Source organism: Microtus oregoni, unplaced genomic scaffold (assembly GCF_018167655.1).
Source record: "Microtus oregoni isolate MIOR12 unplaced genomic scaffold, Mior012 000004F_ref0000308, whole genome shotgun sequence".
Classification (NCBI taxonomy): Eukaryota; Metazoa; Chordata; class Mammalia; order Rodentia; family Cricetidae; genus Microtus; species Microtus oregoni.
This window is the reverse complement of record NW_024543063.1, coordinates 9476414-9498532: the sequence shown is the minus strand read 5'-3', so window position 1 is coordinate 9498532 and position 22119 is coordinate 9476414. Positions and strand designations below refer to the sequence as shown.

The window sequence follows — 22119 nt, the reverse complement described above, 5'->3', positions numbered from 1 at the left end:
GAAAAGTAAGGTGGAGGGGTGCAGTTGGATCTCAGCAGCAGCTACAGAGCCTCGGTTCTTCTGTGGCTTTCCTTGTCTCGCTTCTGGAAACATGGCCTCTGGTGTGGCCTTCTCAAGTGGCTGATCAGTGACATGAAGGTGTGCAAATCAACCACGCCAGAGGGAATGGAAAGCAACGCTGTGCTCTTCTGCCTGAGTGAGGACAAGGACACCATCCTGGGGGAGGGCACAGAGATGCAGCAGGTGACGTGGGCCAAACCTATGACAAGATGCTGCAAGACCAGGGCTGCACTGTATCCCCTATGGTACAACCTGAGACCACTGACAGCGAGAAGGACAACCTGCATTTCATCTTCTGTGTCTCTAAGAGTGTGCCCCACCCCTGCATGTGAGCAAAATAACCCGCGTCAGCTCCAAAGATGCCATCAGGAAGCTGACAAGTGTCTAGCATGAGGTATAACAAGTGAGTACAAGGATGGCTGTATCCTGACAGCTGACAGTGACAGCATTATCTCCCTGGAGGGCAAGTCTTTAGGAGCCACCTCCAACCCCCTACTTAGAACAAAGAACAGCCTCAGACCTGCCAATGGGTGTTGCAGGCAGCTACCTTCTTGCCAGATCCTACGGGCATCCCTTCACCCCATCACCAAGGAGTCTCCCTGACTCCTAGACCAGCAGCCTCCCTCCGTCTCTGATAGTTCTAGCTTTCTCAGACTGCTTTCCTCTTGTGTAGAGCCTCACGATGCCTCAGGCACCCAGTTTGAAGATATTTTTTTTTTTTTTTTTGGAGACAGGGTTTCTCTGTGTAACAGCTCTGGCTGTCCTGGAACTAGCTCTGTAGACCAGGCTGGCCTCGAACTCACAGAGATTTGCCTGCCTCTGCTTTCTGAGTGCTGGTATTAAAGACATGCTCTACCACCACCCAGCTTAAATGTAATATCTTTAAAGACAAAAAGAATGCCAAGGAAAGGTGGCAGGCTATTGAGATAGCTCAGTCGGTACAGTGCTTGCTTCACAGGCCTGGCATAACCTGAATTCACCTCCGGAACTGAATTATCCTCTAACCACATCCACTGTGGTAAGTGCACAGCCACACTCTCATGCACCCACACATGCACACACATGCCAACACACACATATTAAATAGAATAAAAATTTAAAACCAGGTAACATGGAAAACAATAGAATGATCTCCACAGGCCCACACACAAGCACAGACACACGCGTATACACACTAGACACATGTTCACACACCATACACATATACCACATGCATAAAAGAAGCTGGAGGCAGGGCAGCTGCTAACATGCCTTTTACCTCCCAAGTGACAGCTGCTAGCCATGGCTACCAGCATGCTGCACACACACACACACACACACACACACACACACACAATGTGTCCCCACCCTCCACCGCCACCCTCCCAGCCCCCACCCTCCCAGCTATCTGTGTCAATCCCTGCCTGGGATCTTTGCATCCTGCCCTTGGGCTCCTGCCCTAGCTGGCAAGCCCCACCCCCTCATCACCAGCCTTGAAGTATCTGATTGCATTTCCGGCCTCTTCTTTCCTAACCCCCAAGCCAGCCCAGCACCTGTTCCATTCCACAGCCAACAGACTGAGGGGAAGACATAAGCCCTCGTCAGAGGTGGGGGATGGCAGGGCCAGTGCCCACACTGGGGCTGCTGGCTGTCCTTCTTGTGTGTGGTAAGGGTGGACATGACCCCCTTCCCGGGGGCTCTCTGTGCCTACCTGCTCCCCCCCCCCGCATGGCCCCCTCCCTAAGGTTATGCCTAATTCCCACTCCCACTCGGGTCTAACTTCAGGTAACCCACTCCCAGGGAGCCGTTGGCTTCCCTCTGCTCTACCCTGACCCAGCAGGACCACAGCAAAGCTTCCTTTCTGGGGTCCAGTGACCAGACCCTGTTCCTCTCCCCAACCTCCCCAGGCAGCTGGGGTCTGAATGAGGAGCAACGGCTGATCCAGCACCTGTTCAAGGAAAAGGGCTACAGGAAGGAGCTTCGGCCGGTGGCTCACAAGGAGGACAGAGTGGACGTCGCCATAAGTCTCACCCTCTCCAACCTCATTTCCCTGGTGAGTGGACCGTGCTGGGCTGGGCTGGGGAGAGAAGGGACAGTGGCTCTAGGCTGACCAGCTCCCCTTCCTTGAGACATGCCTGATTATTCCCCACACCAGACGGCACCGCAGGCCCATGGCTACCCAAAACCATCATCTCTGGCTCCCACGGCCACTGCTGGTTCCTATGCTCCCCCAGGACTCACTTCAGCATCTTCTGTCCACGGCTTCTCCAGTCTGCCAAGCCACCTCTATCCGTTGCTCTAGCTGGCTGGCACCGGCCCTTCCAGCTGCCATGGTCCCCTGGAATTAAGGCAGATTAGTGAGTGAGTTTGGGTGAAAGTTTGATGGGAACCTTTAGGCACAGCCCTCTTGTCTGATTACAGAAAGAAGTGGAGGAGACCCTCACCACCAACGTGTGGATGGATCACGTAAGGACACCCTGCTGAGGGCTCGGGTCCCTTGTTCTCACTTCTGCTAGGAATCCACAAGCTTGCGTGGCATTCCTCTGGGAGGGTTTGACACGGAGCCCAACGTTAGTTCCTAGGACATGTCCAAGAAGGCTAGGGCTCCCCTGTCCTAAAATTGCCACTCTGTCCTGACTTGCTTTGTTGTTTTGAGACAGGGTTCTCTGGTCATATTTCTCTGACTGGTCTAGAACTTACAATGTAGACCAGGCTAGCCTCAAACTCATGGAGATTCCTTTACATCTGCCTCTCGACCACTGGGATTAAAAGTGTACACCACCCCATCAGCCTCTATTTGCACTAGAAGTCACTCTTCTAATCAAAATATCAAAACTGGTAGAGGTTTGTAACATCAAAACACGCCTGCCCAGGATGGAAACTGTGCTCACATCCTACACAACCAACTGTCCACCACAGGCCTGAATCTCACTCTTTACCTAGTGCCCCCCCCCCAATTTTTTTTGTCCCAACTCCCAGGTTTTGCTCCATCTTCCCTAGAGAAGCGAGAACCCCTGGGGAGGGTGGACAGTGGCAGAGCCCACTTCTGATGTGGCTTTTGGATGCCTAGGCCTGGATGGATAGCCGGCTACAATGGGATGCTAACGCCTTTGGGAACATCACTATCCTGCGCTTGCCTTCTGACATGGTGTGGCTGCCGGAGATTGTGCTGGAGAACAAGTTGAGAGGAACTCTCCCAGACCTCCCTCCCCGATCCTGCTTCCCTTCCTTATGCCCCATGGTCTGCACCTCCAGCCCTGCCTGCCTGCCCTTCCTCTCCTGCCTCCTCTAGCTCTGCTAGTTCCCGGTTGCACAGGGCACCCAGTGATCGTGGTCCCCATCCCACAGCAATGACGGCTCCTTCAAGGTTTCTTACGCCTGCAATGTACTTGTTTCTAATTCGGGGTCTGTGACCTGGCTGCCTCCCACCATCTTCCGCTCCTCCTGCCCCATCTCGGTCACCTACTTCCCCTTTGATTGGCAGAACTGCTCCCTCAAATTCAGGTGCGTCCACTTGAGACACCCAGCCAGGGGCAGGAGGTGGTGAATCAAATACTCTCGGGCAGAGACCTCGGTCCCATGCTGACCAGAATCCCCTCAGACCATGGCCTTCCCCAAGTAGCCTTTCCCCCTCCGCCACCACCTCCTGCCCTTAAAGCCCCACTCAGAGGCTCATGCCCACTCTCTGCCTATGGCTCCCCCCAGTTCACTCAAGTATACAGCCAAGGAGATCACGCTTAGCCTGATGCAGCAGCAGGAGGAAGACGGCCGCACCTACCCCATCGAATGGATTATCATTGACCCCGAGGGCTTCACGGGTACGTCAGAAACCATGGCGGACTGGCCCTGAAGACACATACATTGTGGATGTGCACACACCAGCACCTCACACACTCACAGCTGGGACACCAACATCTGTACAAGCAGGGATGGCCATGCAGACACAACCTATACACCTACGTTTACTGACCCAAAGAGACTCCAAAGAGCAGATCTGAAGGGAACAGGGACCCACTCATCACTATCTCCCTCAGCACACACAGGAGATACTTGTGAGGATAGCAGGGACTCTGGATGGCTTCAGCTGCTGGGTTTTTTTTTTTCTAAGAAGATAGAGAAAAACAAAACAGACAAAAAAACTATAAAAGAACCCCCAGAAAAAGTCACAGAGGAAAACTTCTTCCTCAGAAACTGAGCCTGCTAGCCCAGCCCCCAGCAGTAGACCCCACAGTACCCAAGAGTCCTCCCTCATCTCCCTCAGACAATACCCTAGCCCTTCATTCTATACTAATGGTCCTTGGCCCCATGGGTTCCCTTCTCCAGCTTAATCCCGAGCTGTCCTTATACCTTCCTTAGAGAACGGGGAATGGGAGATAGTCCACCGGGCCGCCAAGGTCAATGTGGACCCGAACGTCCCAATGGACAGCACCAGCCACCAAGACATCACCTTCTACCTCATCATCCGCCGCAAGCCTCTCTTCTACATCATCAACATCCTGGTACCCTGCGTGCTCATCTCCTTCATGATCAACCTGGTCTTCTACCTGCCAGGCGACTGTGAGCCTCAAGTCCCACCCCCTGCCTCCCTGGCAGCCTCTCCCAAGGCCGCCTAGTACAGGTGTTCCAACCCCACCCCTCTCTCCGTGGTGAGGGGGGGCGATGACTCCGGATGACACTGTGTATAAGTACTCAGGCAGGAGCGGCAGGCAGGCCTGGCTGCTCTTTGGTTTCTGAATTGCATTTTGGAGGTTCTATTGGGTTGCCTGGGAGCTTTCTGAGTGGCAGGCGCCAGGCACACGTAACAGTTAGTGTTGATCAGGGCTGTGCTCGCAATGCTTTGAGAAACAGGGAGTTTGAAGTTAGGGTGCTTGTCCAGATATCTCAGCTAATAAGCTGTGGAGCCGGGATTTAAGATGCTGTCCCCTAAGATATTTACCATGGTATTGTGAACAGTGGTAGCAGGGCCCGGCTGTTGGGGACCTTGTGGTCTCAGAGAGTGAGCTTCCAACTAGGTCCTACTCTCCAGGTGGAGAGAAGACTTCAGTGGCCATCTCGGTGCTCCTGGCCCAATCTGTCTTCCTGTTGCTTATCTCCAAGAGGCTGCCTGCCACATCCCTGGCCATCCCCCTACTAGGCAAGTGAGTACAGCCCTGCCCACACCCAGCCCTGCCCATGCCTCTGCCCTTAGTCCCCAGTTCCAGGCATGGTGTGTACCCTCAGGTTCCTGCTCTTCGGCATGGTGCTGGTCACCATGGTTGTGGTGATCTGTGTCATCGTGCTCAACATCCACTTCCGAACACCCAGTACCCACGTGCTGTCCGAGGGAGTCAAGAAGGTGAGAGTTTGTCTAAAGTTGGAAGCCAAGGCCTGGCCAGGAGGGGCGGTGAGAATGACGGGTATACGGAGTTGTACGAGCCACAGAAGCCCTGGTCCTGTGGTGCAGAACGAGGACCCGGGATCGATCCTCAGCCCCACTCAACTTTAAAAAATCAGGGGCCAGTTAGATGGCTCAGTAGGTTGGAGCACTTGCCACCAAGCTTGACCACCTGAGTTTGATCCCCAGGAACCACATGGTATAAGAGGAGGTAGGGGACACTTGCGCACGCGCGTGCACACACACACGTGTGACATAAACAAATGCAATTTAAAAAGTAAAACAAGATTACTAAGTAATTTTGGTGAGGACACAGGGGACAGTGCTTGGGACAAGGCTGTCTTTTGCTCTAAGGCCAGCAGACTCTTCTGGAACAGGTCGTCTCCATGATGATGGTTCTGTAGATCTTTAATGGCTTTTGCCTTTAATTGCTTGAAGGGAGAGCTCAACATTTGGTCTTTTTGTTTGTTTGGGATGGGATCTTACTATACAGCTCATCAAAAAGAGGGGGACCCGTGTATATAGTCAGTTGGTAAAGGGCTTGCCTAGCATGCACAAGGCCCAATACTGAATGTGAACCCAGTCTGATGGCACAGGCCTATGATCCCAGTGGGAGGATCAGAAGTTCAAGGTCATTCTCAGCTACGTGGTGAGTTCTAGACTAACCTGGGATACAGGAGACCTGACTCAAATAAAGAAGAGGAGAAGGAGGAGGAAGAGAAGAAGAAAGAGAAGGAGAGGGAAGAAAAGGAGGAGGCTGGGGTGTGGCTCAGTGATAAAGTGTATGCTCAAACTCTTAATTCTCCTGCCTCAGCCTTCTGAATGCTGGGATTGAAGGTACACATCCCCATCCTCAGCCTTTTTTGTTGTTGTTAAGATTTATTTTCAGGAATTGAGTTCTGCTCTGTGCTGTGAGTCATGGGGGAGAGTTGAGAACATCTTACATGCCAATCAGTGGGGGATCCGGGAAACAGATGATGGGGTCCACCTGGGAGCTACGTGTGGCAACCAGGGCTATCAGAACGTGTAAAAGTCACTCCGCGTTCGTGAAATGACCTGTCTTGTGTCCCCTTGCCTGCTAAAGTTCTTCCTGGAGACCCTGCCCAAGCTCCTGCACATGTCCCACCCAGCAGAGGAAGACTCTGGCCCCAGGACTCTCATCCGGAGGAGCAGCTCCCTGGGCTACATCTCCAAGGCTGAGGAGTATTTCTCCCTCAAGTCCCGCAGTGACCTCATGTTTGAGAAGCAATCAGAGCGGCATGGCCTGGCCCGGCGCCTCACCACAGCCCGTGAGTTCTGGGAGCCTCGGAGCTTGGCCCACGCTGGGAAGGGGGCACGGATAGGCATCAGTACAGCGGCTGACCCATGTCCACAGGCAGGCCCCCAGCAAGCTCCGAGCAAGCCCAACAGGAGCTTTTCAATGAACTGAAGCCAGCTATGGATGGGGCAAACTTCATCGTCAACCATATGAGGGACCAAAACAGTTACAATGAGGTGAGTGGCCTGGGCTCAACATGAAATCAGATGTTCAAGAAGTGTACTCAAGAGAATTCTGTCTTTCCCTCATATACTTCACACCTCATGTGTCCACTCGGAAGAAGAGATGCATGGTGGGTAAGGGGCCCGCACTGTATGTTCTCCCAGGAAAGCAAGATTCCTTCATGAAACCCCACAGCTTCACACTGGGCCAGGCACAAACTCAGGGGCCCAAACAGACACACAAACTTGCCCCACCGGGACACATTCTACGTCCTTCTAGGGTTCCTCCTTTCTGATCAGGCACTCCAGACAAAGTCAGATGCTTATTAAATTTGTTTTATTATTATGTTTCTTTTGGGGTACTACAGACTGACTCAGAGTCTGATGCATGCTGGGAAAATGCTACACCACTGAGCTATACCCCCAGCCCAGCGTCAGATCTTTCAAAGGCAGCTATACTGGGCTGTCTGTTCTTAAGCAACTTCCTAACCATTCTCCGTTATATATGCCTGTTGACACATGGCTGGAAGCAGCCCTGAATGGCTTAGGCTGTCCTGACCCACCCTATCTGATGCAAGCCTGAAGGGACCCCCACAGACACACAGAAGCCAAGTCTATGTGCCTCCATTTCTAGGGTACTAACATATGGGCATGGTTCTGCAGTCTGAGGACCTCCCTCACCCCCCTGGTGTCTTGGCCCTCCTTGTAGGAGAAGGACAACTGGAACCAGGTGGCCCGCACAGTGGACCGTCTCTGCCTCTTCGTGGTGACACCCGTGATGGTGGTGGGCACAGCCTGGATCTTCCTGCAGGGTGTCTATAACCAGCCCCCACCCCAGCCTTTCCCTGGGGATCCCTTCTCCTATAATGAAAAGGACCGGCGCTTCATCTAGCACAGGCATGAGTGGACAGCCAGGAAGATCTGAGAATAGTCTGAGAATAGCCATTCGTTCCTGGCCTTGAGGTTGGGCCTAGCCGATGCCGTGTGGCTGGGCTAAAGTGGTGGTAGGGAGAGGCCCTATCCCAGGAGCAATTCCTTTCCAAATAAAGGAGAAGGAACTTGAGATGGACTGAGAGTAGACATGCTTGGGGGAGGCCCCAGGGCTGGGGGAGAGGCAAGGGGCTTGCTCAGGGGCTAGGGAGTAACACTGGGCCTAGCTCCTGGGGAGAGCTCTGTAAGGGACCCCTCAACCTCGACTCTTCTCTGCCTGCTCCCTTCCAGGGCAGGTCAGAACTAAGCATCCTGTTTCCTCTTCTTCCTTCCCCACCTGCCCTCAAACTCAGGCTCTCAGTCCCTACCTGGGGCCCAAGAGGGGGTGCTTCCCTCTTTATTCCCCAAGAGAAGGAGGTTTTCTATAGTGAGGAACCGTCCAGAATGTCATCTGCTGGCCCTTGACCCCGTGGTCATTCTATCTGGGTCCTTCTAAGAAGCTGGGGACTGGTGTGGGAGGGTCATGCTTGGCATCAATTAAGCCCCATCAGCCTGAGTCACACGTATTTCAGAGCACCAGGCTCCAACCCCCCTAAGGTCCCCCTACACCAAGTTCTTTCCTCCTTGTCCCCAGGTTCCCCAAACTACGGTTACTTTGTAATACATGAGACATACCTGTGATAAAGAATTATCCCACATTCAAATTTAAATGTGTACCCAGTTGTCTTATTGACCACAGCTGTCAGCCCTATCTTAAAGGAGTCTGGCATTCAGAACTATCCCAAGTCCTGTGAGGTGCAAGGAGGCTAGGCCTGAGCGTATGGAGCCTGCAAAGCCCGCCTCCTGAGTCACACCTGAGGCGGCCCCTGCCAATGTACCTGGCGGTTCAGAGTAACACGTAGAATGAGGTAGAGGTGATGATATATTCCATCAAAGAGCAGCTGCTGAGACAGTGTTGCTCTTGCCGGGCATGGTCGCATGCGCCTCTCACCCCAGCATTTAGAAGACAGAGGCAGGAGGATCTCTGTAAGTTTGAGACCAGCCAGGGCTACACAGTGAGACCCTGGTTCACAAAACAAAAACAAAAGCAAGCAAACAAACAAACAAAAAAGACACAGTGGTCTCCCCTCCCACCCTCCTACTCTCTTTAGGAAGCCAGCTACAGAGGCTCTGCGGAAACATTCCCCTAACAGCAGCCACGGGAGTGGGTAAACCGGAAAGGGGGTCTTTCCAGTAGAACGTGGTAGGGCCTCCAGATGAGAACTGAGCTGTTCCCGAGTTCTGGACCCTCAGAACTGTGGGGGATAATAAATGTGTTTGGGGGAGCAGAGTATGTGGTGGTTTGTTTCACTCACGGTATGGTCTTCAGAGCCCTGCCACGCCTGTCATAGCCTTGGTTTTACATTTTTTTATGATGCTGGGGGTGGAATACACAGGCCTGCACAAGCATCCCCATCAGTTAGCTGCACCCCAACCCTCAGCTTCAGGATCTTCATCTGCACTATGCATGCATTCACTAAGCCCCATTCGCAAGTTGTTAACACCGAATCTGCTTGTTCTTGGAACTTAGGGAACTCCAAGGATCATTTCTTGTCCTGGTCCTCATTTGTGGACTTGAGTTGCAGGACACAGGTCAGAGGGGTTTTGTGCCCAGGATTCCTGCATCCTGTTGTGGCAGACAGGTGACAATGGCCCAATTAGTCACCTCCTTGTTGTACAGAGGTAAGGTCATCACAGCTCAATATATTTCCTCAGACCCAAACAGACCCTAATTACATCCATACAAACTCAAGGTGAAGTTCAGGAAAAGCAGCTTGATCCAACACATACCAGATAAGCAGGGAGTCCAGGCCTCCCCAGAATTACCCATCCATCCCTCTACACAAAGAACTGGAAGAGGTCCTCGTCTGCCATTACTGGCTGCTTCTCTCTGCCATTCAGTGGCACTGCTGGAATCCTGCCACAAGGTGGCGCTGCTGGCAGCAGGTCCAAGGACTAGTACGGTCCTCCTCGTCCCAGCTGAGACAGGATTCTCCAGAGATGACAGCCCCAAATGCCACACCCAACCAAGGGTGCCTTTTGTGCATCTCATCAGCACCCTGAGGTGCTGTCAGGGCCGGTCCTCCATGATTGACTTGGAACCATCTCCTTAGGATCCAGGATGTCACATTCAAAAACCAGCTTCCTAGGAGGCAGTAGGGTAGCCCTGTACTCCCCAGTTCAGTAGAACTGCCAATCTTCTCAATGGATAGCACAGCAATTATGAGTGAACTAGGCTTCAAGGGCAAAATGCAGTGAGCCATAGACACGACTTAAGCAAGCAGGTGTCTTTTTCCTCAAAAATAAATAAATAAAAATAAAAAAGCATCTGGAGACCGCAAATTCTTGCCCACCTAGACTGACTTCCACATCTCCCTGGCCTTGCTCCTCATGCTTGCTGCCTCAGGTTGGGAGCTGACCGACACAGTTCCATATCTTACACCTACATTCTGGCAGAAAAGGAACCTCCATTTATTGCTCCTTTCCCACCAGCTCAGGGGAGGAAGCAATCATCCAGTATGCACAGGGCCCTGGGTTTGATCTCCAGCATCCCCGTCAAACCCAGCCTGGTAGTCCTGGTAGCTGGGAAGGCAGAGGCATGATGCTTAGGAGCTCAGCTTTTCCTTAGCTGCATAGCTGGCCTGAGGCCAGCCTGGGCTACACAAGACGGTCTCCAAAAGTTAATTAATTAATTACCAAGAAAACGGTAAGCTTTGAAAACCAGGTGGGAGGCAAGTAAGACAGCTCAGTGAGCAAGAGCTTTTGCCATAGAAGCCTGACGACCCAGGTTTTATTCCCCCCAAACCCGCATAAAAGTAGAAGGGAGAACACGTTCTCAAATGTTGCTCTCTGGGTCAGGTGTAGTAGCGCACCCTTTAAAGTCAGCCCTTGAGAGACAGAAGCAGGTAGATCTGTGAGTTCAAAGCGAATCTTATCTGCAGAGTAAGTTCCAGGACACCCAGGGCTAGCTGAGAAACCCTGTCTTGGAAAAAAAATGTTGCTTTCTGACCTACACACACACACACACACACACACACACACACACACCATGGCCATGGCATGTGCAGGTCCCTCAAACACATCATTATACAATAATATAAACTTCTTAAAAACCTTCCTGTGAACCCCGGAGCACCTGGTCTTAGTTGGGGTTTCTGTTGCTGTGACCCAGAGCAGGTTGGAGAGGAAAGGGTTTATTTCACCTTACAGTTGTAGTCCAGCATAGAGGGACGTCAGGGCAGGAACTCAAGGCAGGAACCTGGAGTTAGGAACTGAAGCAGAGGCCACGGAGGAGCACTACTTTACTGGATTGTTTGTTCATGGCTTCCTCCGCTTGCTCTCTTATGCAATTCAGAACCCTCGGGAGGCATTGCCTTTCCTGAGCTGGGCTCACTCATATCTAGCATTAATCAAGAAAATGCGCTACAGACTAGCCTACAGGCAATCTGGATGGAGGCATTTTCTCAACTGAGATTCCTCTTGCCGGATACTGTTTTTTTTAAATATTTATTTATTTATTATGTATACATTATTTTGTCTGTATGCTTGAAGGCCAGAAGAGGGCGCCAGACCTCCCTAAAGATGGCTGTGAGCCACCATGTGGTTGCTGGGAATTGAACTCAGGACCTTTGGAAGAGCAGGCAATGCTCTTAACCACTGAGCCATCTCTCCAGCCCCTTGCCGGATACTGTTAGCATGTGTCAAGTCAACAACAAACATGCAGACAGCAACAAGCCAGGCTCCTTGGTGAACCAATGTAAACGTGTAATGATTTGATCCATGGGGTGTGACCCGTATCTGTAAATTCAGAACCTGCGGACTGAGCCAGTCACAGACTGAAAATGTGTAGATGAAAAATGTGTGCCTGGATTGTACACAGAAGACCAGGCTGGCCTCTGCCTCTGCCTCCCAGTGCTGGGATTAAAGGCGTGTGCCACCAGCACCTGGCCTTTTTCTTGTTGATCTATAAGCATGGCAACTATTTGTACAGCACTGACACTCCTTTAAGAACTCCGTTCAGCCCGTGGGTACTGAGGAGGAGGTGTCACTAGTCACCCATTCCAGCCTCTGTAATAGGTGGTGGCGAGAAGTCGCAGCTGGAATAGAGAGAGACCTATATAATACTTTTTTTTTCTTTGTTGGCTTTCCCTCTCCACACTGGACTCTCCCAGGAGACTCCACCCCTCCTAAGTGACTTGCCCTGCAGAGAATGACAAGCCAGCTCCCAGACCTCTCTCCCAGAGCACTGGGGGAACAAGCAGAAGTGAGTCTTCTCAGGTAGGGTGGCATCATAGTACATGCGCAAGGGGGGGTGTAGGTGGGGGGAGCAGTTTTACACTCCTTTTTCTCTTCCAGACACTCATGGCAAGGAAGGGTGGATGGGGTAGAGGAACGGCAGATGGCCACTGCTCACACCACTTCCTGACTTACAGAGACCACTGCTCATCTTTGGCAAAGGCGCACCAGACGGGAGTTGAGTCAGACACACTGATGTCCAAGAAGAGAATGAAGGAAGTATATTTGAGGGACACCAGAGGGCAATGAGAGGGCCAGAGGCTTCGAAGTAGGAAGGAATCTCTGACTTTGGACCCTTCAGTAAAAGAACGTCTCCCGGGTGTTTGCAGGAAAGCAGGAGCTTTCAGAGGGAACAGGGACCCAGAGCAGATCTGGCACCAAGGACAAGCCACCCACAGGGTAACCCAGTGGAAGCGGGGTTAATATGAGGGATGAAAGAAGAAGACAAATGTCACCACCGCTCCCTGCCTCCATCCATAGAGTCCTGGTGGCACATGAAGGACTTGGGGCCCTTCAAGGGGGCCGGGTTCTGAGTCGGAGCTGGAGAGATGACTCAGAGGTTAAGAGCACTGGCTGCTCTTCCAAAGGTCCTGAGTTCAATTCCCAGCAAGTACATGGTGACTCACAAACCATCTATAATGAGATCTGGTGCCCTCTTCTGGCACAACACTGTATACATAATAAATAAATAAATAAATAAATATTTAAAAGATAATAAAATAGAAAATAAAACACGCTGCAATGTCACCAACATCTGGTGGGGTGGAGGATATAGTCTCCTAGTGTCCTCCTCTGCCTGGGGCAGCTCCCAAGTGGTAGCACTTAGGGGCCAAATATTAACACACACTGACCAGACTGCTGGGAATAGCTGGCCACATGACAGGTGGCCCAAGTACTGACACAGTTAGCAGCAAGTCCCTGCTCCTAGATCAGCTCCAATCCCACCCTTTAGTGGTGACAAGCCTAAAAGTAGCTGAAAGTAGCTGAGGCTCATTCCCCAGTCCTTTCCCCTTTAGTCCCCCTCCTCTGAGTCTGGGGCACACATCCTAAAGTCTGGCCTGCCTGCCCCAGTGGCCCATGAGTCTCCCAAGCGGCTTGACACATCCCTGGGTCTCCCCAGCCTCTCACAGGACCCGCCATTATCTGTTGGATGATTTTATGAACTTCAGCCCCACTGACAAGCCACTGCTCACAGGTAGCCTAGTCACAAGGACCCCTCACATTCGAGACCCTTCCCAGCCCTCCTAATGACAAAGCCTGCTGGCTCTGTGTCCGCTGTCTCAGGACATGGGAGAAGATGCCATGGTCCCCTAATTGTCAATGCCATGGTCTTGCTTTATCCATGCAGCCTTCTCCAGTCTGTGGCCTATGGGTCACGTGCCTCCCAAGATGGAGCCCCACATTCTTGTAAATGAAAACAGGATATGACCCCATCAAAAACTAGACACTCTCTGGGTGCTTCGTTCCTGTGTCTTGGTCTAGTGGACCAAGTGACCCACAAGAGGCACTGGGCTACTGGGAAAGGGTTGAGATACTAAGTTAAAATCATGGGCACCCCACGTAGAAATTACACCTACCCAACACCCTCACAGCTCCCTGAGACAGAATGACGGTCCCTGATCAGCCACCACCAGCCTCCTCAGCACCACCTCCCCTCCCACATCCATCTGTCCTTGGCCATTTGCGGAGTCTCCGAGCTGGAGAAAAAATAGTTACACAACTGAAGTGACTATGTGTGAGGGTGGGACGTCTCTGCTGAGACAGTTTTGAGGGTGTCCTGTCTCTGTTAGGGATGAGTCCATCCCTCATCCCCCTGACTGGTCCAGGTAATCTGAGCCCAGACTGGACATATCCTGGAACAGCTGACAATGCTGTGGTCAGACAGCTGGTGGGGCCAGTTCGAGCTGGCAGGGATGGCTAGGATGTGCATGCCGGCTGACACATGACACGCCAGCCCACCCTACCCCACCCCCACCCCCAGACCTAGAGAGGTACTGTCCCACCAGCCGCTGAACAGAGCTGAGGCACCATGCATGGAGGCCGGGGACCTCCGCTCCTCCTGCCGTTCCTGGCTATCTGCCTGGGTGTGACACAAGGGGACCTGAGACTTCATTGGGAGGTGGGGGTGGAAGGAACAGATGAGGACCGCAAGGCTACGGTGGATGGAGGGTCTGGAAGTCATCTGTGCTCTCCATAGCCCCAGCACCCTGAGTCTCCACCTTGTTCTTCTGTGTCTCCCACTCCGCTGGAATGAGTCTCCCTGTCAGTTGCAGGGATCCAGAGCCTCAACCAAGAGGAGCGCCTGTTTGCTGACCTGATGAGAAACTATGACCCCCATCTGCGGCCCGCTGAGCACGACTCAGATGTGGTCAACGTCAGCCTGAAGCTTACCCTGACCAACCTCATCTCCCTGGTAAGCTGCAGGAGGGGAAAATGATAGGCACCAGGCTCTATGGAGAGGGGAGGTATAGGAGATTTAGCCCTCTCTCTGTGCCCCAGAATGAGCGAGAAGAGGCCCTCACAACCAACGTCTGGATAGAAATGGTAAGAAGTCGCCTGCTGTACCTTTCTGCTTATTCCGGTTGTCATCATTCCTGCCCCGTCCCCCGCCCTCCACCCAACCTCTTGGGCCCTCTAGGCTGGCCTGCCATTCACCAGCCCTGTGTAGCCTAGGGCACAGGCTCGGCAACTGCCTCTTCATCCATAGCAGTGGTGTGATTATCGCCTGCGCTGGGACCCACAAGACTATGAAGGCCTGTGGATACTGAGGGTGCCATCCACCATGGTCTGGAGGCCAGATATCGTGTTGGAGAACAAGTGAGGAGGGGGCTTGGGCAGGAAACGAAGGGTACCAAGGTCCAGCAGGATGAGGAAAGTTGGAGAAAGGGAAAAAAGAGGAAAGCGGAGTGCTGCAAGGTGCCAGGCTAAGGGCGGGACCCCAGACACAGATATTAGTCCAGGGCGCCAGACCTGGCTTCCTGTAGTGTATTAGCCACCTGGATGGGCTTTTCCCATCCCTGAAATCAGGAACCAATTTTAACAACCAGAGAAATTGTGAGAGGTCATTACGACACACAAAAATAGTTCATTCAGAGCGAGGTACTCTGCAAGAGCTTGATAATATTACCTATTCTGCCATTACTGTAGTTATTAATATGGAGAAAGAGAAGCCAGGGTTACAGGGTGGTTGTGGGGGTGCTGTCTCTCCCAGCTCTCGGTACTCATCTCCAGTCCAGAGCAGAGGTGGTCGGGAGGTGATGGGGTGATGCATGAGTTACTAGATGAACGTCCATCGGGAATGTGGCAATCTGGGGGACTGGGGCTCTCAGATCTCATCCATGCAAGGCAGAGGGCTGGTCTGGGGATGTGGGATCTCTGCCCACAGTTCTTTATCCTGCCTTATGCCAACAGTGTGGATGGTGTGTTCGAGGTGGCCCTCTACTGCAACGTGCTCGTGTCCCCTGACGGTTGTATCTACTGGCTGCCACCTGCCATCTTCCGCTCCTCCTGCTCCATCTCTGTCACCTACTTCCCCTTCGATTGGCAGAACTGCTCTCTCATCTTCCAGTGAGACGATTGATGGAGTGGGGGAGCCTCAGGGAGCTAGGAGGGGACTGGGTGCGGGGGACCAGCATCGGAGGCATCTCAAGGCCGGGTGGCCTGGACCCATCACCTGTACCTATTCAGGTGGTAACACCTGAATGTGTCCTCCTACTAAGTCCTCTCACCCATCCTCCATTGCTCCAGCTTCCTGCCTCTGTCCCCAGGGGAGATATTAATGTCTGGAGTGTGTGGGTAAGAACACACAGGCATGCCGGCATACACATGGGACCATAGACAGGCAGGCTTCCCTGGAAAAGAGAAGACTGGCCAAAGCCAGCATGTGACCTGAGCCACACCTGGGACCTTTGGGTCTCAGTTCCCTCATCCATAAGCTGTGAATAGCGATCTTGGGAGGAATTGTAAGGATTCCAAGAGGACTTGGGAAGTTGGTAGGACCCCAAGGGTAGTCTTATGATAAGCCTGTATTTCTACCCAACGGTCTTTGGCGGCAGTAGAAGGGACAGAGTAGCCCTGAATCCTTTGGCCGGGCATGTTCCCCTGCATGCTACCCTGGGACTTGATGGGGAACTCAAGGATGTGGCACTGTATACGTCAAGGCCCAATGCCCACAGCTGCCCTTAGATCACTGTGTCTGTGACCTCATGAGCAGGTCTGCCTGGCTTCCCCTTACCCTCACTCCTGACCCCAGGTCTCAGACTTACAGCACCAGTGAGATTAACCTGCAGCTGAGCCAGGAAGATGGACAAGCCATTGAGTGGATCTTCATCGACCCCGAGGCTTTCACAGGTAACCCCATGTGGGGACCCCTGCTAGACCAAGGCCATGCCCTCCCACACACCTCAATATGAAAACTGCGGTGTATCATAGAATATGGTTTTCAAAAGATCCCAACAGAAAGTCAGGTATGGTGGCACGTGTATGTGACCCCAACCCTCCAGAGGACCGAAAGTTTGAGGCTAGCCTAGGCTACACAGGGAGACTACCTTTAAAGAGAAAGGCAGGCGAGCTGGGGAGATGGCTCTGTCGGGTAGAGAGAGCACTTACTGTACGTACCAGAATTCAGGTCTCCAGAACCCACATAAACCCTGATTAGAAGTGGCAGCCTACCCTGCACAAGGCGAATGGAAACAAGGGATTCCCAGAGTAAGGCTCTGGGTTCAAGGGACAGACCGTATCTCAAGATAAAAGGTAAAGAGTGATTGAGGAAGATACTTGATGTCAGTCTCTGGCTTCTATGTATATACACTATAAACACACACATGCATCAACACATACACATGCACCTACACATATGTGAGTGTATGCATGTATGTGTATATGTGTGTATACATATGCCACGTGTACATGCAAGAAAGGATCCAGGGAAGTTCTCACCTTTCCTACAATAATTGATCAATATTAAATCTCTATCCCACTGTGCCCCTGCGACTTGGCTGTTCAGGCCACACATTTACCCAGGTCACATTCCCTGTGCTCACCACAGAGAATGGAGAATGGGCCATCCGGCATCGACCAGCCAAGATGCTACTGGACCCTGTGGCACCAGCAGAGGAGGCAGGCCACCAAAAAGTGGTTTTCTACCTGCTCATCCAGCGCAAGCCCCTCTTCTACGTCATCAACATCATCGCCCCCTGCGTGCTCATTTCCTCCGTTGCTATCCTCATCTACTTCCTTCCTGCCAAGGGTACCTGGGCCTGTGGGAGGGGGAAGCCCAGGCCTGACTAGTCATGGCATAGGGTGGCACCATAATCCTAGGACAAGGGTAGTGGGCTCCCTGTAGGGTAAGGGGGTGTGGGGGGACCTGCTCTGAGGTCATCTTGGTCATGGGCAGCGGGCGGCCAGAAATGTACAGTGGCCATCAACGTGCTCCTGGCCCAGACCGTCTTCCTTTTCCTCGTGGCCAAGAAGGTGCCTGAGACCTCCCAGGCAGTGCCGCTCATCAGCAAGTAAGGCTAGTCCTCACACCTGTTTCCCACTCCTCACCACCTGTGCAGGGGGTGGAGCCTTGCTAAGCACGTGTTCTGGCAGTGGGCTACATCCCCAGTACCCCCTTCCCTTCCTGTGGCATTTGTCATGACCTTCTACCAGGGGACCCGAGGGAAGCAGGGTGGGTGGCACCTGGGTATGAGGTGCCTAACGGATACCCAGCCTCCTGCTTGCCTGATCCTGGACAGGTACCTGACCTTCCTCATGGTGGTGACCATCCTCATCGTCGTGAACTCAGTGGTGGTGCTCAACGTGTCCTTGAGGTCCCCCCACACACACTCCATGGCCCGGGGGGTCCGCAAGGCAAGGCACTTCCCTGTCCCCTTGGGCATCCATCTGTCCTTCCCAATCACAGATGACTCGCTCCACACCCGTGTCCCTACTCTCTAATTCAGCAGCAAATCTATGCCATACATATCTTCACATCTAAAGTAAGCAAATGATATCAGTGCCCAGGGATATATTACGGGTACTAACTTCCTTAACATTCATAAAAATCCCTTAAGAGGGCATTGGTGTATCGTCTCCATTAAACAGATAGGAAAACGGAGACACAGAGAGGTTAGGCAGCTTACCCAATATTACCCATTCCCAGAAAGCAGAGGAAAGAGGGTTCTGTCCTGTCTGTGTGCCCTGCAGCCCACCTGTAGCAGAAAGCTGAGAATCGTGTTGCAAATGTAGAATCCCTAGGTACGTTCCAGTAGCCTAGGCTATTCTAGCAGGGAGCAGAGGGTTAGAGTCTGAGAAAAGTGCTCTGATGATTCTGAAAGTCACAAAAGCTCAGGGTACTGGTTCTGTGTCCAGGAGAAAGTAGTCAAACTGGAGCAGGACCCAGTTGCTGCCCCTAAGGTACAACCCTCATGCCCATCTCCTGCTTGTATTCCCAAGCTTGCCCTGGCTGCCCAAGGGGGCGCCTACCAGAACAAACCCTCTACAGGTGTTCCTGAGGCTCCTGCCCCAGCTGTTAAGGATGCATGTGCGCCCACGGGGCCCCACTCCTGTCCAGGATGCCCGGTTGCGGCTCCAGAATGGCTCCTCCTCGGGATGGCCCATCACAACTCGGGAGGAAGGGGGTCTCTATCTCCCACGCAGTGAACTCCTCTTCAGACAGAGGCAGCGCAATGGATTGGTGCAAGCTGCACTAGAAAAGTTAGGTGAGGCCCAAGGGGTGCCACTGAGGACTATCCTGTCCAGTTAATGAAGACAGAGCTGGGCACAGCAGATAAATGCTGAGCAAGTGCTCAAGTGGGAGAGAGGGGGGCCAGGTCTCTGGGGAGAACCCACAGCCCTGCTAGCTCTCTCCCACTGACTATTTTCCCAGCAGAAAATGGGCCAGAAATGAGACAGAGCCAGGAGTTCTGTGGAAGCCTGAAGCAAGCCTCCCCAGCCATCCAGGCCTGTGTGGAGGCCTGTAACCTCATGGCCCGTGCCCGGCGCCAGCAGAGTCACTTTGACAGTGTAAGCTTGGAGCAGGGTGGGCGAGTACTCTAGCGCAGCATGGGGACAGGACGAATGGGGTGTCTTAGCTCTGGGGACAAATAAAGCAGACCTTGGAAGTGGGAGGGGGAGTGAGCAATGGGACGGATACCACGAAAGGGGACAGGTTGGTATAGACAGAGGTAAGAAGGCTGAAGAGCAGGGAATGGAGGCCAGCTGTGGACCTAACAGTGAAAGACGGAACCCAGGCTAGATGCTGCCCCTGGTCACACCTCTACCCCACAGTGTGTTGTTGCCCTCAGGGGAATGAGGAGTGGTTCCTGGTGGGCCGTGTGCTGGACCGTGTCTGTTTCCTGGCCATGCTCTCTCTCTTCATCTGTGGCACGGCCGGCATCTTCCTGATGGCCCACTATAATCGGGTGCCTGACCTGCCATTCCCTGGAGACCCTCGCCCCTACTTGCCTTTGCCAGACTGAGTCAACCAATCACTCCTGGGCCCTGGAATCAGTTATATATGGGCCATGCTGTCTATGAAGCTGTATTCTGGGTTGGGATCTTGAGTGTGCTCCTTGGGACGTACCCAAACATCCCTGGGAGGAGAGACAGAAATAAAGAGAGAGGGGGAGTTCTGAAGTGGTTGGCGATGGGTGTGGCCATTTGTGACTTTGGGCCCGGCATCCACGTGGCAATGGCTGGCCCCTACAGTCACCAGTCCTCCACTTCCTACATCCCTCTCACTTGGGCAGAGCGTTACTGACTCCAAGTCACTTCGTAACCCTAAGGACTCTGCTTTCCCTGGGTAAGGTCTTACCCTTTGAGGCCTGAGAACATTTCCTCCTGCCTCTTTGTAAGATGTATTATTTTTAACTAGATGTCTGTGTGTGTGGGGAGTGGGTTATATGTGCACAAGTGAAGATATCCTTTGGAGGCCAACAAAGGGTGTCAGAACCCTGGAGCTGGAGTCGTAGGTGGTAGTGAACAACCAGACAATGGGTGCTGGGAACTGAACTCATGTCCCCTACAAAAGCAGATGTTCTTAACCACTAAGCCATCTCTCCAGCTCCAATATCTCCCCTTTTGTGAATCTTCTGTGGAAGAAGGAGATAGACGATGTGGGAACTCTCTTAAAAGAAGAGAACCAGTACTGGGTGGTGGTGCACGCCTTTAATCCCAGCACTAGGAAGGCAGGGACCAGTGGATCTCAGTGAGTTTGAGGCCAGCCTAGTCTACAAAGTGAGTTCCAGGACAGCCAGGGCTGTCACACAGAGAGACCCTGTCTCAACACACACAAGAAGAAGAGGAGGAGGAGGAGGAGGAGGAGGAGGAGGAGGAGGAGGAGGAGGAGGAGGAAGAGGGAACCAGCAGCACTGGCTGTGGTGGGGTACTCCTCTGATCCTAAGCACTAGGGAGGCAGAGAAAGCCAATCTCTATGAGTTTGAGATCAGCCAGGGCTACAGAGTGAGACTCTGTCTCAAAAAAAGAAGGAAGAGGAGGAGATGGAGGGTAGGGGTGGAGATACCTCAGTGGTTAAGAACATTGGGTATTTTTCCAGAGGATCTGGGTTCAATTTCCAGTTACATGGTGGGTCACAACCACCTGTAACTCCAGTTCCAGGAGATCCAACACCCTCTTCTGGTTTTTGCAAAACACACATACATGGTACACAGATGTACACAAGTGCAGGCAAAACACCCATATACATAAAATGAAAATTAATTTTTTTTTTACAAAAAGTGCTAGGAGATAGGGGTGTAGATAAGTGTGGACTCTTGACTCTTTGGAGGTTCAGAACACAAAAGTGAGGCCGATTTCAGCTCCCTGTCTGTCTTCTGGGTACCACAGCCTCAAATACACAGACAGCTTCAGCAGCACCTTCCTATTCATTTGATGTAATACCCCCTGCCACTGATCACAAGAGTTCTTACGTTTTATCATCTTTTCCCATTGTTAGAAATTCTTCACATTATGGACAAGCAAGAGACTCACCTGACCCACAGTTCTCATGAGCTAGTTGGGGTCCAGAATAAGAGGAACTCCCTAGAACACTCCTTTAGGGTCCAAATTCACATCTCTGACCCAATCGCAGACTCTAAGGAAAATTCCTAGCGCTGCAAATGCACTTTTCTTTCCCCCTCTTGTCAAAATCCAGGGCACTTGCAGGGCTAGGACCAAAGCCCCTGAGCTGGGCCTCACAGGAGAGCTTCCTCAGTTTCCCTTGTACATGTCAGGAAACAGGATGATCCCTTGAGGTTCAAATGCGGAGAAGAATATGACCTTGCTGAGTGACCAGGGGACAACAGTCCAGGAAGACTTTTTCTCACCTGCAAACACAGACAGCAACTTCAATTTCTGCCTTTCCTCACGTCTAACAATGGAATATGTTCAGCCAATGGATCAGGAAAGATGCACAGTTGGTGGCTTTAGAGATCCATCACCAACTGGGGAATTTAATTTATTCACTTGTTAGGAGTGTGGGGGCAAAGACTGCAATTGAGGAAGCAATTTGATAAGTGAGACCATCTCGGTTCTTGGTAGATGTCTTTTGTCACCCTGGTGCGACTTTTTCCTCACTTAACCCAAGGCAGGGTGGATCACATGTATCCCAGGCTGGCCTCGAACTCGCTATGCTGTCCAGATTGGTCTGGATCTTCCTACCTCCACTTCCCAAGAGCCAGAATAACGGATTTGTTTGGGGGTACTTTCTCGTCTTCTACAAACACCAACGGCAAAGGATCAGCTCTGAGACGAACATTTAGGCACCATTTACTAAGGGTTACTGTGCTGACATTTCCCCTGGAACCCACCGGGAGGTTAAAGCAGATGGCCGGCCGCATAGACAGCACTCAACGCCACTTGAAGGCGACCGCGAGAGAGTCCGCCGAGACAACCCGGACAGTGACTTGCGCCGGGACTAGGCCACCCGTCAGGGAAAGAGGCCCCGCACCCGGCCTGCGCGCCAACGTTCCGCTAAGCGG

The 22119-nt window shown here is 52.4% G+C and overlaps 2 protein-coding genes across 4 annotated transcripts; both read left to right on the top strand.

The window, feature by feature from the left end:
* Positions 1–1622: 1622 nt before the first annotated feature.
* Positions 1623–8186, top strand: Chrnd (cholinergic receptor nicotinic delta subunit). Its single transcript, XM_041650594.1, has 12 exons — positions 1623–1705; positions 1947–2092; positions 2461–2505; positions 3110–3219; positions 3388–3543; positions 3745–3857; positions 4396–4596; positions 5066–5177; positions 5260–5374; positions 6498–6702; positions 6789–6907; positions 7602–8186. The coding sequence occupies exons 1-12, from the start codon at positions 1654–1656 to the stop codon at positions 7782–7784; spliced, it is 1557 nt and encodes a 518-aa protein (XP_041506528.1). The 5' UTR covers positions 1623–1653; the 3' UTR covers positions 7785–8186.
* Positions 8187–14041: 5855 nt separating this feature from the next.
* Positions 14042–19697, top strand: Chrng (cholinergic receptor nicotinic gamma subunit). Of its 3 annotated transcripts, XM_041650468.1 has the most exons (12): positions 14042–14148; positions 14425–14570; positions 14657–14701; positions 14865–14974; positions 15569–15724; positions 16410–16507; positions 17205–17405; positions 17553–17667; positions 17896–18010; positions 18645–18861; positions 19029–19165; positions 19447–19697. In XM_041650468.1, exons 2-12 carry the CDS (start codon positions 14475–14477, stop codon positions 19618–19620), a joined length of 1464 nt encoding a protein of 487 aa, XP_041506402.1. In that variant the 5' UTR covers positions 14042–14148; positions 14425–14474; the 3' UTR covers positions 19621–19697. The 3 variants fall into 3 exon arrangements, with proteins under 3 accessions (XP_041506402.1, XP_041506403.1, XP_041506401.1); XM_041650469.1 differs by lacking the exon at positions 14042–14148 and having other exon boundaries at positions 14254–14570; positions 19032–19165; XM_041650467.1 differs by lacking the exon at positions 14042–14148 and having other exon boundaries at positions 14254–14570.
* Positions 19698–22119: the final 2422 nt, after the last annotated feature.

Coding starts and splice junctions, on each gene's coding strand:
- Chrnd (XM_041650594.1), top strand. CDS start 1,654: ATGGCAGGGCCAGTGCCCACACTGGGGCTGCTGGCTGTCCTTCTTGTG. Junction 2,506..3,109: donor CCAACGTGTGGATGGATCAC/GTAAGGACACCC, acceptor TTGGATGCCTAG/GCCTGGATGGATAGCCGGCT. Junction 4,597..5,065: donor CTTCTACCTGCCAGGCGACT/GTGAGCCTCAAG, acceptor CCTACTCTCCAG/GTGGAGAGAAGACTTCAGTG.
- Chrng (XM_041650468.1), top strand. CDS start 14,475: ATGAGAAACTATGACCCCCATCTGCGGCCCGCTGAGCACGACTCAGAT. Junction 17,406..17,552: donor CTACTTCCTTCCTGCCAAGG/GTACCTGGGCCT, acceptor GGTCATGGGCAG/CGGGCGGCCAGAAATGTACA. Junction 17,668..17,895: donor GCAGTGCCGCTCATCAGCAA/GTAAGGCTAGTC, acceptor GATCCTGGACAG/GTACCTGACCTTCCTCATGG.